Below are 17399 nucleotides of genomic sequence, written 5' to 3'. Positions count from 1 at the left end.
TTAGAACTGAAAAGGTCCTGAGTGGTAGCATTAGCCCTGGAGGGTTTCCAGAGCGGCCTCATCTTTACCTTACTGTTGTTTGTTCACAGCTACTCGATTTACACAGTGGTGTGATACTTATCACTTAAGCTGCTTCCCCATTGTGTTGTTGGCTTGCACAAGGACCCCAGTAAACCCTGGTCACCTGGAAGCACATTTGAAAGCCCCTTCAGAAATAAACAGAGGCGAGGCCGTTTTTGAACTCTCAGGAGGTTTAGTTATTAAGACTTGTGTGAGAGGGGCACCTGGGTGGCTCAGTGGGTTAAAGCCTCTGCCCTCTGCTTAGGTCATGATCCCAGGGTCCTGGGATCGAGCCCCATGTCGGGCTCTCTGCTGGGCGGGGAGCCTGCTTCCTCCTCTCGCTATGCCTGCTTCTCTGCCTACTTGTGATCTCTGTCAAATAAATAAATAAAATCTTAAAAAAAAAAAAAAAGACTTGTGTGAGAAAGCCACTTTTGGTGGAAGGGTGGGGATCCAAGTAGGTGGCTCTAAGGAAGCCCAGGCATCAGCCTCAAGCATGGTTCTAACTGTATGTGTATGTTTGTAAATGTGTCAGTTATGTTCCCATTTTTTAAATAATGTCTAATTTAATGGCTTGTCTCACTTTCAGATAAGAATACAGTCATTTTCACAACAAACCATTGTTAGCCAAGCATGGGCTAGATTACTATCTAGTCACCACAGGGAGGTCATTCAGTTTCTCTAGCCATCAGTTTCCTCATTGTAAGATGAGCAGCCCAAAGGGGTCTCCAGGACCGCTCAGCCCTGACATGAGTCCACACTGGTGCCCACCGGCCACTGATTGTACGAGCCAAACACTCGGGGGCAGGGAGCTGGCTGGCAACCCATTCTGTCCAACAGCAAGGTCATAGATGTCCATTGGCCTCCCATAGTCTCTTTCCCACCTCAAAAAGAAGTAGAGGATTTTCACCCTCGTCCAGCTGGCCCTCAGGGTTGTTTCCCGGGGAGCTCTCTGGTCCCAGGCCTCATGGGCAGTGACTCAGTAACCAATTTTGGGTTAACAACCATTGACCCTGCTGAGTAAATACGTTGTGGTCATGAAAAGATGAACTTTACTCCATCCCAGAAGTCTGACCTCATACTCTTTGATAGTTTTCAAAATCCTTCAGCCTGGTTAGTGTCAGCTTGGCGCTAGACCATTCCTGAGGTTTTACCCCTACTGCACACAAAAAAATAATAATAATTTTAAGAAATAGTAATAGCTAATATTTATTGAGGAATATCTGTTCAGGGTAATGCTAAATGCTTTATTTGTATACACTCATTTAGTTCATAATAGCCCTAAATCAGGCAGATGCTGTTTTCCTCACTTTCTTAAGTAAGAGAGGAGAAGCACAGAGAGATTTACGTGGCCCAGAGTCAGAGAGCTAACTAAAAGAGCCCGGGACGGCCCTTTGCAGCACACACGCCTCCCCACGCTGCTGCTGGCCATCTGGTACGGTTCGCAGTGCGGTCTCCAGTGTCTGCTGGGAGCCTCTTCTGTCAGAACACTGTGAGGGAGCAGACAGAACGGACTCCCCACAGGACCCGGAGACTGAGGAAATGACTGTGCTTCCTGAAACGGCCTGCATTTGTGCCTGCATCCAATGTTGCTTTCCTTTCGTCTCCAGCTTGGGTTGGATATGGAGGAGCTGGAAGAAATTGAAGAGGACGCCGGGCTTGGCAATGGTGGTCTTGGGAGGCTTGCCGGTAAGTGACATCATGAAGGTGTTATGTGCGTCTGGCCGGTTGACGGCTCCTCACATGCCGAGCGTGACTGTGCTCGGACGAACCAGACAGGCTCTCTAGGAAGAGTGCAAGGTGTGACCTGGCTTACAGGTATCTTTGTCTTTGAGTTTGCACTGTGGTTTGATCAGTTCTACACAAAGAGCAGAGAAGGGAACTTGAACCAAAGAGACATTGCTTAAAACCCTTGGAGACATTGCTTAAAACCCCACAGTTAACCAGCTCCTTCCTGGGCTCTTCAGGGTTCCCCAAGTGGCCCCTTTCCTTCACTGCTGTCTGTCCATAGCTGCTCACTTCACGAACCTGTGAGGGGCGACCTGAGTTGTTCCACCATTGCGCTGTTGTCTTGTGCCCTTGATAGTCTGCTTTCTGATTGACTGGTAGGCAATGGTACACTTACTATATTAGTAGTATGATTTAGTTTGTTAATACCTTTTTTGTATAGAAGCAATTCAGGTGCTTTACCCAGGAAATGATTTTTCCACAAATGTAAAGGAAAACATTAAAAAGCTAATACCAACTGCATTAAATAAAAAATATGCTTCATGTGACCAGCCATTCTACTTCCTGATATTTACACTGAAGATATACTCAACACTTGCACAAGGAGACATGTGAAAAAATTATTATAGTATTATCTGTTAAGGCAAAGTATTAGAAATAACATGATGCCCCTTGATCCAAGAATAGGTAAGTAAGTGTTGGAACATGTATGTATATCTCTGGCTAGACCTCTAAGGGGAAAGAAAAAAAAAAAGCAAGTTGGCATTAAAAGCAACACAGTGTGATACTATTCATGTTTTTTAAAAATTAAATATTTTCTCTAAGTAAATCCATAGGGAATAAAGTCTGGAATTTGAAATACTAAACTGCTCCCCCGACCCTCCCTGGAGAGGAGTGTGAAGTTGGGGGTGCTCACCCTGTTTCTAATGTTTTAGTGTTTTTTACAATGAGGATATATTACTTGTGAAATTTATTTTTTAATTTTAATTCTAGTATAATTAACATACAGTATACTTGTGTAGTTTAAATTAAATAATAAAAATGTACCACCGTACATTTGTTTATCAAATTTCACTCTGAAAAATAATCTATTTCTTCTTTTTCAAGAATGATTTTAATATCTCTAAATTTACGCACACTTTCGAGTTACTGGAAATTCATTTGTGTGTGTTTCATGGTATTTAATCCTTATGTTAGTGGCAGTATGCATTAACATTGCTATCCGTATTAGAGATACTTACTACCTTGTAACATCAGCCATTGGGCAGTTCAGTAGGCTTTCCATGAGGCTGTAGGAAGACCAGCAGAACCAGGGGCATACACATCTAAGAATGACAACCGGCCTGCCTTTCATTTATGTAAAGCCCCAGGCCAATTTATTGGCTGGGTTAACCCCATTCTGTGCCTGATATTAATGACCTTGCTCCTTCAGCTGGCTGATAAGGTCAAAGAGTGAAGTGGTGAACCAGGCTGAGTGATTCTCATTAAATGGCCTCATCTCTGACTGACTGATAAGATTGAGACCCTGTTCTGGTCAGGCTCTAGGAATAATTTGATCAAGACCCAGGAAAGACAAAGGGCCACAACTCTGAGAGAGCAGGAACTGGAGCAGAGTCAGGCCACGTGAGCGTAAGGACCAGAAGCCCACTGTGAGGTTCCAGTAACTTGATGACATTGGCCATTGGCCTTTGTGGATTCTGTTTTAGAGCCCACTATGAATCTAACTCAGCCCATTTCTGTGTGATCTGCAAGTGTTCTTTTCCGTTTTAGATCCTATTGTGTGTTTCCTCATTCTCTGTATATTTCTCAGTTCCGATTCCTGAGAAGGACAATCAGATTGGTATAACCCCTCACGTAGAATCTGGCCACAACATAGATCCCTGCCTAGCTTTTGTTATTTTTTTAGGATTTTATCTATTTATTTGAGGGAGAGAGATAGTGAGCGAGAGTGAGAGAGAAGGAACAGAGAGGCAGGCTCCCCGCTGATCAGGGAGCCCGATGAGGGGCTCCATCCCAGGACCGTGAGATCATGACCTGAGCCAAAGGCAGACGCTCAACCAACTGAGCCACCCAGGCACTCCTGTGCAGCCTTTGGTTTGACTGCTCTGGATCCGGACTTTATCATTAATGCTCTTGGCTACAAGTAACAGAAAATCTAGCAAAAATTGGTTCAACTGACAAGATGTGTGTTATCACTGACTAAACAAGGACTCCAGAATTCAGGCTGCTCCAAGATGAATTTATTCAACAGCATGATTCTGTCAGGACTCTGGGTCTTTGTGGTTCTTCTGGCTTTCCCCCCATGGAAAAAAAGGTGGCAGGAGCAAGGAAATCTTGCAGTGCACCTAGCAGACTTCCTAGCACCTCTCATTAGATCATAGGTCATCGCATGCCCATGCCAAAACCAATCACTGGTGAAGGAAATAGAATTACTATGATTGGCTTAGACCAAAGCCAGATTCATTTCCTGACCCAGCCTCCCTGAAGCATATGGCCCCTTGATACCTGAACAACACTGGATTTCCACTGGCCAGAAAAAGAGTTGCTACAGATGTCCAGCTAGTTGGTTGGGTGGGCCCATGTAAATTACACTCTCTGGGGCTATCTTTTCAAGCAGGGGCCATAGAGAGAGCTTCCCTTAGAAAGGGCAGTGTGAGTGACAGACACAATAATGGATGTGTCTAAGGCGGCCAGCTTCCTTCTCTGTTCTCAAATGAGATGCCAACACGTACACAGTGTTATTTCTAAATGGCGAGAGTCAGTGCTGTTTATTTTCTTCTGTATTCATTTTTGTATTTTCTAACTTCTCTATGTAATATTTATTTTATAATTTTAAAATGTTATTTTAAAACAATACCCACCGCACAGCTGTCTCTGTGCTTTAAAATACAAATGTGGGTTTTCAGAGAAAAAATATTTTGTGGCTACCATGTCTTTTAAAGGAAGATGGAATTTGGACTAACCCCGATGACTCTGCCTTTCCCCATGTTCTCTGTGATTCAGCCTGCTTCCTGGATTCCATGGCAACCCTGGGACTTGCAGCCTATGGATATGGCATCCGATATGAATATGGAATCTTCAATCAGAAGATCCGAGATGGATGGCAGGTATGTGAGCCGTCTTTCAAAAGTTTGTTATTAAAATACTTCTCCTTCGTAGTATGCTGGGTGATTTATAATTTACAGACATTTAATGTAGAGCTTTTCTAATATCTCTGGCATTTAATTGCCATCACTGAAAACCATCAGTCTTAGCCCTTTGGAATTGAGGGATGTGAGTTCCTTAAGAGCAGAGAGCCTGCCAGTATCATTCAGCTCCAGGTCCAGAAGCACCTCACCTAGTCTGACTCCTGAGAATGCTCTGAAAATGCTCGCCACTGACCCCTGACTGTGGACCACCTGTCATAATAGTAATCAGACCATACAAATAACTCTCATATGATTTTTATGTAACCAAACTGGATTCTTAGGTATTTGTTTCTTTTATCTTTGGTCATTCTTTGGGCTTATGGTCAGCCCTAGTGGGGATAGTCTTCCCTCATGCTAAGGGTGGTTTAGACTTTCTCTCTCCCTGTCTTTTTCCTCTACACACACCTCATTGACAAAAAGATACCGAATTCGATTTCCAAAAAGCCCACATCCTCTGGGCCCCTCCCACACTTCCGGGAGTCAGTCTGAGAGGGCAGAGTGCTCAGGACTGGATGGGGGCGGCCTAGGCTGGAGCTAATCGCAGGGAGAGGAAGGATGAGAATAAGCTGAGTGTCAACACCATTCTCCTTCCCCTCCCTCAGTATTTTGACACCCTCTGAGCCAGGGAAGAAGGAACTAAAAGGTCTGAGGTAATGAAAGAATGCACCAAGAAAAGAGTCTCAGAAGGAGAATACTGAGTACATACTGAAAGACAAACATTTTGAAAGACAAACTTCCAAATTTTGTTAAGGACCAGTGGATCTTAGGTATCCCTAAATAAATTAGAAGGCAGCATTGCATAGAAAAAAACATGTAGCCCCTAACTGAGATCTGTTTTCTAATTTGAGGCCTAACTGCAACTCATTACCCCACACGGGGTGTTGCTTTAATTAGGTTGCCTGACCTCTCTGACCCTCAGCTTTCCCGTCTGCACAATGGAGACACCAGCTTCACAAAAACATTATGAATATATGTAAAATGTCTGGCAACAGATAGGCACTCAGTAAAACATTAATTTTGCCTAAGAAAGGAGGATGATTTAATAAATAGTGGTATTATATAATATTGATATAGTTATTATATATTTTATTAATTTTGATGAAATGGGAAATTGTTTATTTTAGTTGAGAAGAGAGGGTTTGGAATCATATGGGTGGTATGACCTATTCAAAAGAAGCCAGAAAGATAAAGAAAAAGTACTAGGAAAAAAATACATCAAAGCTTCAACAGTCATTATCTCTGGGAGATAGGGTTACAGGCGACTTCTTATTATCTTATATTTCTTCCTCCACATGACTCATATTCCATAAGAAATGTGTATGTTATAATCATAGAAGTTATGAAAACAAAGTAATGGGTTCCCTTCCTTAGTGAAGTAACCTAGAGTTTCAGTGTGAGAAACCCAGGTTAGCGGGCATTTCCAGGATGACCAACATTCTGACACCATCTGACCAAGCCGTACATCATTTCCGTTTTCAGTCTTTGAACGAGTCTTGTGCAGTATTCATTATACCCCCCACTATTTAAGGATGTCCTTTCTTATCCCTTTACTGTTCTGTGAAAATTTTAAAAAGAAACTCAGCAAGCCCATATCAAAAAATTTCTGTTCAAGTGCGTTTCCCCCAGAATTTAATGCAAGTTCACTCTTAAAATCATTCCTGCTACCTTTGCTACTGTTCAGTGGCCTTTAACCCAGGAGACTGTCCTTTTCTCTCCTATCAGACCCAGGTTGTAAAAAAGAGAAACTGCATGACTTTTGCTTATCTCCAAAGCTGACCTCACTGGCCATCATCACTACTCTATGACTTGAAACTGAGTCAGAAAAACTCATTTTCTCTACCGTATCCATTGTTCACTGGGATGGGATTTTAACATCATACCATTAAAAAAGAAACAATTTCTGTTAAAAAAAAAAGATATTTTCCAGGAAAGCAGCATGCCTCTTGAGGGAAGGGCACGTCCCCACACATATCAGATACATCATTGCTGAAGAAAATGGCCAAGCTGAGGACTTTTTTTTTTTTTTTTTTCAAGTAGGCTCCACAGCCAACATGGGGCTTGAACTCCTGACCCCAAGGTCAAGAGTTGCCCACTCCACTGACTAAGCCAGCCATGCACCCCCAAGCTGGGAAGATTCTTAAAGGTTAATGGACTTCTTGGGGCGCCTGGGTGGCTCAGAAGGCGGAAGCCTCTGCCTTCGGCTCAGGTCATGATCTCAGGGTCCTGGGATCGAGCCCCGCATCAGGCTCTCTGCTCAGTGAGGAGCCTGTTTCTCCCTCTCTCTCTGCCTGCCTCTCTGCCTACTTGTGACCTCTCTCTCTGTCAAATAAATAAATAAAATATTTTTTTTAAAAAAAAGGTTAATGGACTTCTAGTTTTTGAAGTCTCTCTTCAATGAAGATTTATAGTACTAAAGTGTTCACTTTCCCCCTAAGGAAAATAATTTCATTGTCAAAATTCTTGACTTAACAAAATTCTTGAACTCTAAAGGGGATCGTTGAAACTTTACCAGTAATAGTGTTCTATGAAAATAATTGCGCACTGGAAAGGACAAAAAGACAATTGCGACAGCCTCGCATTAAAGTTTACAGTCATATGTGTCTCAGAGTTGAATCAAAGAGTATTTACTAGAACCCTTCTCTCTCTCGGAACCTGGCCAAGCCCGCTGTAACTAATCATGCACAATTCATGTTCCCCAGCAAGCTTCTAGTTACCGCTGTTGAATTTGTGGGCTTCTCCAGAAAACCACGGGTTTTCAGTTACTTGTACCATCAGAAAGCAATGTTTGTTTGCTCGTGAGTTCTTCGTGTCCTGTGTATTCCACAGTGGAGGGGAACAGCATTTCTTGGAATTCGGTCAGTAAAAGAGCTCCCTGAGCTGACCTCTGCTTCTGTGCTGGCTGGAGGACAGATGCCATTGGGTAATTCCTCTAGGGAGGTGCCAAGAGCTGGTGGTCCTCCCTCCCCTGACTGGCACCCTGCTCCCCTCTCCGCAGACCCATGTTCGCTTTGTCTCCATTCTCTTTCATCTGGGATGTTCAGATCCAGCAGCCCACTTGGATGGAAATAAAAGCTCTTCTCCCAGCTTGCCCCTGCCCTTCACATGGCCCTGTGTGTTAGTACATTCAGGAATCACTGGCTGCATGAAAATCTAAATTTACAGAGTGGTTTGTTGACTCATCAGAAGAAAGCAAGGTAGAGAAGACATTTATCATCATCCTGCAGCTTCCGAGGATTTACTAAGGGTGGCGTTGGGGACCGGGGGGTGGGGGGGGGGGGGTTCTCTTTTCTCCTCTGATCTGCTCAGACCAGCTTGTGGTAATGAACCATTTTTCTTTACCTGAAAAACAAGCTTTGTGAAATCGGGGGAATTATTATCTGGTTCCTGGCCAAATCAGGAAGAGACTCAAAATAAAGAACAGCAAGCTAGGAGTTCTGTCTTCCTACAGAACTTGTTACCCTAGTCAGGTCGAAATCAGCCAGAGCAACATTTGATGGCATTAAGAGTGATCTGCTGACCGGTGTCTTGTCGCTTTGTGTACCCTCAAAAGGGCAAATGCAGCTTCTGACCGGCATAGGAGGGGGCCAGTGGTGGCAAGCCCAGAGGGCAGCAGAAAATGTATTGTTGGGGTGCCTGGGTGGCTCAGTGGGTTAAAGCCTCTGCCTTCAGCTCAGGTCCTGGGATCTAGCCCCGCATCCGGCTCTCTGCTCGGCGGGGAGCCTGCTTCCTCCTCTCTCTCTCCCTGCCTCTCTGCCTACTTGTGATCTCTGTCTGTCAAATAAATAAATCAAATCTTTTTTTAAAAAAATGTGTTGTCAGCTCTCCTGTACACATGGTTTTTGAGAGGAAAGCTTTTTCTGCCTCCTCGTCCCGTTTTGTGCCGTATCTTCAGACGTGTTTTACAACAATCCCGAGTGCTGAAATGAAGTGTCTTCCTGTTACAGGAAGCGGTGTTCACACCGACCAACATTTGAAAACCCAGCACCCGCCCTTGCCTAAGAGCAGTAGAAAGTTCTTTTGTGTCAGGATGTTTTGATCCTCTGTGGATATTCTCATTTATTTGTGTGGAGTTTCTAGTTATTAACACAAACTAGTGGACTCTGACTTCACCAAAGCTTAACAGCTGATGAAATTCCGCCGTTTCCATGTTAAGTTTTTGTTTTATTTTTTGTTGTTCTCTTTCTGGTTAGATTAGCAGAAGTTTAAATTTTGAGTTGCAGTTACTGACTTTATCACCGTGTGTACCCCGCCCTGGTGACTTGTTAAAAATGCAGAATTTCAGACTGCTCCCCAGACTGCCTGAGAATCTGCATTTTAACAAGATTGGATCAGCCCATTAGTTCAAACCTCACTCCAACCTTTGCTAGGCTTCCCCCTGCCTGTGAGTCAGCCTCCTGCCTCCCGCATCTCTCACTCCCAGATCTACTGTACAGATGTCGTTTCTATGAGTCCCCTTTTCATTCACCACTATGCTGGAACTTAATGTTAATGGGTAGCTCACTGGCTTTCTGGACATAAAGTCATGATCAATGTTGAAATCAATGCATGTGTACTTCCTTGGCTGTCTGTCTGTCGACTTCAATGCTTTTCTTTGATATCTCAAAACACAGTAGCTGTGTTTCTTTGTCTCCACTCTATGCCCAGGGCAGGCATTGCATTTGTATTTGGTGGTCATAAAACCACCTAAGAATTCATAAACAAATTTTCTTAAACTAAAGCTATCTCTTCTAAGAGGGGAAAGTGAGAAATCAGATAAGTAAAATAATAAGATTAGGGGTAATCTCTTTCACAAGAGTACTTTGTCCCAAAAGTCCTCACCTCTCCTTTCTTGTCCAAACACTTTTTTAACATACATGTAATATTTTAAAGCTTTCACTGATAATGTCTTTACTTTAAAAGTACATTTCCCTCTCCATTGTGTTTTTTTGTTGGTTTTTTTTTTGGCATGTTTGTTTGTTGCAAACCAAAATTCACTGGATGTCCAGAATACCCTAAATACAAATTATGATTTTAAAATTTTTATGAAAAATATGTGGTTATAAATTAACATAAACATATGGGAAAATGTTGAAATTGTCAATAAAATAAATTCTGTACATATTAGTATATATTATTTTCAAAATGAACCATAATTAATAGTTCATTATCAGATCAAAATTACTAAAGGGATTAAATTAAACAAAGACCATAAAATGTAATAGTGTTTTGTATCTATACAGTTCAGCCAGGGTCCTGGGATTGAGCCCCACGTCAGGCTCCCTGGTCAGTGGGGGGAGCCTGCTTCTCCCACTCCTGCTCCCCCTGCTTGTGCTCTCAGTCTCTTTTCTTTGTCTCTCTCTGTCAAATAAATGAATAAAATTTTAAGAGAGAGAAAGAGAGAGCGTGAGCTTTCTATGAGTGGTATTTCTTAACTGGTCTGTGCATTCTAGGCAAAAGGATCTTGACAGAAACCATCATGTAGAAACCTTCAGGTCCAGGTATCCAACTATAAACATTCCTAGATGGCCTCTCGGTCTCCCGAGCTGGATAGTTGTATTCACAGACGTTAAGACACAGGCCTAGAACCCACACGCCTAAGGTCAAAACTCAGCAGTGCCACTTACTATCTGTGTGACTGAGCAAGTTCCAATTTCCACTTCTTTAAAAAGGGAAAAATCACAGTTGCATCCTACAGGGTTATGCTGTGAGAATTAAATGCAGTACTATGTATTGACAGATGTGATTGTTGTTGATTTAGGTTGCAATACCCTAACATAGGTGAACTGAGTTTGACAGAGTCAATGACCTCTCTTACCAAAACAGTATTCTTGCATTGAGTTAGTCAAAGATATTTTGATTCCATTTGATTTGACTTTTGACTTGAGATAATGGAAGGTCCGTATCTCCCGAAAAATAAATTCTCAGCTGTGTCCTTTTTGTAGGTGGAAGAGGCAGATGATTGGCTCAGACATGGAAACCCCTGGGAGAAGGCCCGACCCGAGTTCATGCTGCCCGTGCACTTCTATGGAAAAGTAGAGCACACCAACACTGGGACCAAATGGGTCGACACCCAGGTACTGGAAGTGTTCTCATGCTGAGCATTTTGTACAGTAGAGCACGGGGAATCCACGGCACTGAGCATGATATGCATATGATATTGAGGGTAGTATGTTGTGTAGTGAAGGATAGAGTATGTTTTTGTCCATAGTTCTGTTCCTTCTCCTAGTGAACCCACTCTTGCAAAACAAGGGAGCTGAGACCAAGAGACAAGTGACTTCCCCAAAGTCAAGTGACTTATCAGGGTCATTCTGCAAACAGCTTTGTCAGAGATTAATCAATTCTGTAATCCTAGTAGGCTTAGCTCTCCAGCTTCATGTAAAGTTTTTGATACCAAGATTAAATAAATGTAAATGTTCTTCTTACCTTGTTGACATAGATACCTTTACTTAGGAGTTCTCAGGGGTAAATATATTAAAACCAAAGTATTTATTGAAAGGATTGAGAAAAATTTTATTCGTTGCAAAGTCAAGAAAAATAGTACAAAATGTTGCAAAATGTTTTGTTCTGTGCAGAATCACTTCTAGAGAAATCATGCTGGTGTCAGTCCAAGTGGGCTTACTTCATGGCTGGGTATTTATCCTGCCACCAGATTTGAGCGTTACCTTGTTGCCGACCAGTTCACTTCTCAGCACCTCAGTGACGCTGTGTGCTCTGCCGTCTTCTTACTTGCTGACAAATAACCCCTATTCGTTACTAGACTGCCTTGTCCAATCTTTTGGAGGCTCCAGTTGAGATATTTGCTTAATGAATATGATCTTGGGATGGGAGGGATATGTCACCAGCCATTCTTTAAAAGCTTAAAGTAAATGGTAAAGAGCAAGTTAATATTTTTAGCTGGCAAAGCTGTGAGTGAAATTCAGTACTGCAGTGCTAAATTCAGTTGGTTTGTGGATTATGCCCCATGAATAGATCCTTTATTTTATTTTAGAAGAACCAAGACCCATTTTATAGTTGACTTTTTAAACTGATAATTTATTCTGCTAATCCACATAGAGCGTTTCACAGTTCAGAAAAATAAGACTATTTAAAAATGATTTTTCTATCTGAGGATGAATTTATTCAATGTAGGAAATAGCAGATCAGAAGCTAAAATAGGTCATTATGGTATAATAGTAAAAGGCATAAACGAAGACTGTAGTTTCAAGGTAAGTTTCTCTTTCTCTTTTTCTAAATTTGGTAAACAACGGAACACAATCTGAGTTGAAGTTGGTTACAAAGACAGTCAAGAGAGCTGCAAACAAATCAATTGTTAATATGCCTGAAGAATTCACATGTGTATTTGGCATTAAACTAGTATTTGGTATAGGTTTTGGTGTCTAAAACTTCCGGTGACTTTTGAGCTTTTTAAACGTATGCGGTTTACACAACCAGTCCTGGAAATATTCTCTTTACATGAGGTACCACTGTTGAGCTACCTCGCATTTACAGAGCACCTCTACACATTTTCATAATACCTCCAGAAATTCAGTTAGAGACAGTATATTTTTCTGTGCCCACAAAGGCAATGTTACGGGGCAGATGGAATATAAGGTGAGCTGCCCCAAGGCGGGCAGCACTTTATGGATTTCTGGAAGCCGTCGCCCACGTTAGCCCCAGGTCTGTAGCTGGTGAGGTCAGAGGGCATGAGGACCGGCACGGTGTGCACACGCTGTGGGCAGATTCCAATAAACCGAGCAATCCGTTTCATTCGTGTGTCTGCTCGGGTCCTCTGGGAAACAGATACCAGAGAGAATTAGAAGTGTAGGTGTGATATCGGGGCAAGGCCTGTGAATGACAGAGCAGAGGGGAAGGGTAGGAAGTGTGGCACCTAAGAAGAGAAAAGAGGAAAGAAGGAGGATGGGCCCTGGAACCCAGAGCGAGCATCCCTGCTGAGGGGGCCTGAGATTGAAGACTGCTCATGAGAAAAGTCCTAGTTCTCAAGATCGTACCACACCGGGAGCCTCCCTAAGAAAGCACAGCCTCGACTCAGCAGGACTCGAGCTCCCAGGTGGCAAGTTCTGCCAGATGTTCTCTAAAGGGACATCCGAGCTGTGTGTCTCCCCAGCTTTCTCAGTTACACTTCAAGGATCAGAAGGACAAATCATGTTTACACCCAGACTCACTCCCACTCTGCAAACACCTTTTTCCTGATGGATCACAACGTGCTTTAAAAATCTCCAGAGACCTTTATTTCCCAGTCAGAGGTATTTAAAGAAGGGTGATTACTTCGAGGTCATGGTACTCATGGAAGCATGACTGAATATATGTGATTGACTGACCCAGGCTATAATGCTTCATTTGCTCATAATTCAGCAAATCACATTAAGGAGATCAGTGTAGGTTTCAACCCTGCCACTGACTGTGACTGTGGGTAAGTCACTTCTCTCTCCGCCTCATTCCTCTCATGTCTAAAATGAGTGGATTGCACGAAATGATCTCTGGCACCCTCCAGTACAAGCAGTCTGTCATTCCCCTTCCTTCGAGCTTGACTGATGAGGCAGGGAATACAAGTGAGTCTTTTCCCACATAAATTTTAAATTCACAGGCAACACAGTTACCTTCCTGTTCTTCACTGTCTCAATGACTGTCACAAAGACTGAGCTAGACTTTCCGAAGCTCACCTCTTAAACCCATCTCAGCTAATCATCAGCTGATTTGTCAGACCACTAAAATAACTCTTCTTCGTGCAACTTTGAAAAATCTCCCATAGCACTTCCAACATCCTCTATCATCTATCCTCATATATTTTTGTTCCATTCACTTTCACTGTATTTGAAATCAGATCACTGAATTACCTACACTAAACTTACCCTGATTACTATTTTGTAATGGCAACAGATTCACATTTGTCACTTGGCACGTCATATATTATTATTCTCAGAATAGTGGCTTAACTGAAACATGAAGAGGGGCATCCAGATCAGGACAAGGGACATAGGGAGATCAGCATGGGGATGACAGAGTGGACCCTCAGTCTGGATGGTTCCAGGCACCCAGATTGCTCCAGTGGGAGGAGGCTCCCCATGGCCCATCAGAACCTCCCCACCCCCAGACCTAGGACCTTCCATCTTGGTTTAGGCGTCCCACAGTCTGAGTCTGTGATGGAGTCAAGAACAGAATCCCTTGCTGTGTCCCAGCCCACTGTTCAGCCTGCATCACCACACATGGGAAACTGAGCAGCTGCTTTGGTTTAACCCCACAGGTGGTCCTGGCTCTGCCATATGACACCCCGGTGCCTGGGTATATGAATAACACTGTCAACACCATGCGACTCTGGTCCGCTCGGGCACCCAATGACTTTAACCTCAGAGACTGTGAGTACAGCCTGGGCTCTCATGGAGGTGTGTGTGTGTGTTTAATCTTTTTGATCTCAGAGGCAACCAGATCAGTACCAGCTCTGAAAGAGGACACACAAGGATCTCGGGGACCGGGACATAAATGGTCTCTGTGTCAGTGTGTGTGTGTGTGTGTGTGTGTGTGTGTGTGTGTGATCTTTCGGATCGCTAGTTAGTATCAAATTGAGCTTGAGAGAAAAGCCTTGAGTTTCTGATCAGAACTTTCCAGTGAGCAGACATTTTACGGAGCACGCATGGAGGACATTTTAAAAGTAGTCCTGTCTGGCCCTCCCGGACTCTCATGAGGATCACAGCATGGATGGTTGTGGAAATCCTTTTGGATTTTCAGGAGTTGTAGGAATCCCCACATTCACCTGGCAAGCAGCAAGCATCAGGTGAGGTCAAGGGGCTTTGATAACAGTGGCTGGCTTATCTACTTATTCATTTTTCTAACCTTCCCCTCAGTTAACGTTGGAGACTACATTCAGGCTGTGCTGGACCGAAATCTGGCCGAGAACATCTCCCGGGTCCTTTATCCCAATGATAATGTGAGTGGTGAAGCTTGCTCTCACAGCGGAAACAGAAGTAGCCTATTTCAAAAGCACTTTTCCGTAGCCCATAAAGCACATATTCAGTACTGATTTTTTGTTCTTCAGTGCACAATAATCTCCATAACTCTTCCTGAATTGTCTAGATTTCCCCTGCCCCCAAGTAAGGAAAACATATTTGTAAAAGACATGAAGTCAGAATTGGTATTTTCCCTTTCAACCGGTGACCTCACAAATTTCAAAACAAAACCTAGATATAAAAGATGAAGTGGAGCACTGGTGAATTACTGTTTCCAAACAGAAGTTTCTTCCACAGAGTCGGAAGCCCCTGGAGGTTTCCTGCCTGGCCTCTTCCCCTCGCTGACAGGCTCTTCCCAGCCTTCCACGTTCAGGCGAGTTGGGGGTCTGGACCTCAGAGCAGACCCAGGAGCAAACACTTGTTTCTTATGCCACTTATTCATCTCTTGAAATTTTTTCTCATGAGTGATTATTCCTATTTTTTTTTAAGATTTATTTATTTATTTATCTGACAGAGAGAGATCACAAGTAGGCAGAGAGGCAGGCAGAGAGAGAGGGGGAAGCAGGCTCCCTGCTGAGCAGAGAGCCCGATGCGGGGCTCCATCCCAAAACCCTGAGACCATGACCTGAGCCGAAGGCAGAGGCTTTAACCCACTGAGCCACCCAGGTGCCCTGATTATTCCTAATTTTACACTAAAAATAGCTAAAATTAAAAAATGATAATTTAACTTGGAACTGTATCACAGATGAACGCCAGGGATTCTAAGTTGGTTTAAATATACTTAGCTCTATCTTATGTGTGGGTAAAATTACCTTCTTGACTCTGTAATGATTGTCCTTTTAATAATAAGTCTCAAAAACAACCAGATTAGTAATCTGCTCTGCAAAGATGGCACCAAGCAAGGATTGGGAGATGAGGACATAAATCATCCTTAAGACTGGGCGTCCACTTAGTTGTAAACCGTTGTCTCAATAGCGGATGAAGTTTGCTGCAGCATTTTCAGAAACTTAATGCCCTATGTTATTTTGCCCTTTGAGAGGGACATGGTGACTTAAGTACAGGTCAGAAAAGTCTCTGACCCAGAAGCAAAAAGTCTTTTTGTTTTGTGGTCAGTTAAAGTAAGAATCCTTCCAAGTACTGCCTAGCCTAACCGAGCCTTCAAAATTATTTAACTGGAAGGGGCTTGAAATTCATCCTCCAGTCCTCAGTAAGGACCAAACCTAACTTTATGTGGAAATAACCATCTACAGCAATTCATAGGGGACACAAGGTTAGCATGGGGTACAAAGTTAACTGAATTCATTGAGTAAAAGGTAGCTGTCAGGGTCATGCCTGTTTTTAAGTACAAGTTGATAAATCAGTTTTGTACCGTAATTACAAAAACAAACTCGTTCACTCTCCCCAACTTGGCCATAGCCCTCCTCCAGGCATGAGTCCCTCTTCCAGGAATCTTGCAGCTGTCACCCCTCTGCAGCTAGTTATTTTTGCCTTGCTTAAAGCTCCTTAAAGTCTTCTGATCGCCTAAAAGAAAAGTGCAGAATCTTTTTTTTTTTGCTTTTATTTATTTTTTCAGCGTAACAGTATTCATTGTTTTTGCACAACACCCAGTGCTCCATGCAAAACGTGCCCTCCCTATTACCCACCACCTGTTCCCCCAAACTCCCACCCCTGACCCTTCCAAACCCTCAGGTTGTTTTTCAGAGTCCATAGTCTCTTATGGTTCGCCCCCCTTCCAATTTTTTTTTTTATAAACATATAATGTATTTTTATCCCCAGGGGTACAGGTCTGTGAATCGCCAGGTTTACACACTTCACAGCACTCACGATAGCACATACCCTACCCAATGTCCATAACCCCCTCCCCCTCTCCCAATCCCACCTCCCCCCAGCAACCCCCAGTTTGTTTTGTGAGATTAAGAGTCATTTATGGTTTGTCTCCCTCCCAATCCCATCTTGTTTCATTTATTCTTCTCCTATCCCCCTAACCCCCCATGTTGCTTCTCCATGTCCTCATATCAGGGAGATCATATGATAGTTGTCTTTCTCCGATTGACTTATTTCACTAAGGATGATACGCTCTAGTTCCATCCACGTCGTTGCAAATGGCAAGATTTCATTTCTTTTGATGGCTGCATAGTATTCCATTGTATATATATACCACATCTTCTTGATCCATTCATCTGTTGATGGACATCTAGGTTCTTTCCATAGTCTGGCTATTGTAGACATTGCTGCTATAAACATTCGGGTGCACGTGCCCCTTCAGATCACTATGTTTGTATCTTTAGGGTAAATACCCAGTAGTGCAATTGCTGGGTCATAGGGTAGTTCTATTTTCAACATTTTGAGGAACCTCCATGCTGTTTTCCAGAGTGGTTGCACCAGCTTGCATTCCCACCAACAGTGTAGGAGGGTTCCCAAAAGTGCAGAATCTTAAATGTTCTCCCCAAGTTCCTCAAAGATGTGGTCATGCGTTCTCAGATGCACCCTCCATTATCTCGCC

The 17399-nt window shown here is 43.1% G+C and overlaps 1 protein-coding gene across 1 annotated transcript in view; it reads left to right on the top strand.

Annotated features, from left to right (window-relative positions):
- Positions 1–17399, top strand: part of PYGL (glycogen phosphorylase L) — a 44906-nt gene that overhangs the window by 7433 nt on the left and 20074 nt on the right. The window contains exons 3-7 of the mRNA XM_046008691.1: positions 1671–1749; positions 4792–4895; positions 10898–11029; positions 14197–14308; positions 14795–14877. Of these exons, the coding sequence (XP_045864647.1) occupies positions 1671–1749; positions 4792–4895; positions 10898–11029; positions 14197–14308; positions 14795–14877 (510 nt within the window). The remainder of the gene's footprint in view (positions 1–1670; positions 1750–4791; positions 4896–10897; positions 11030–14196; positions 14309–14794; positions 14878–17399) is intronic.

Source organism: Meles meles, chromosome 6 (assembly GCF_922984935.1).
Source record: "Meles meles chromosome 6, mMelMel3.1 paternal haplotype, whole genome shotgun sequence".
In the NCBI taxonomy this organism is placed as follows: Eukaryota; Metazoa; Chordata; class Mammalia; order Carnivora; family Mustelidae; genus Meles; species Meles meles.
The sequence above is the reverse complement of the archived record's forward strand: the minus strand, read 5'-3'. Positions and strand labels throughout refer to the sequence as shown.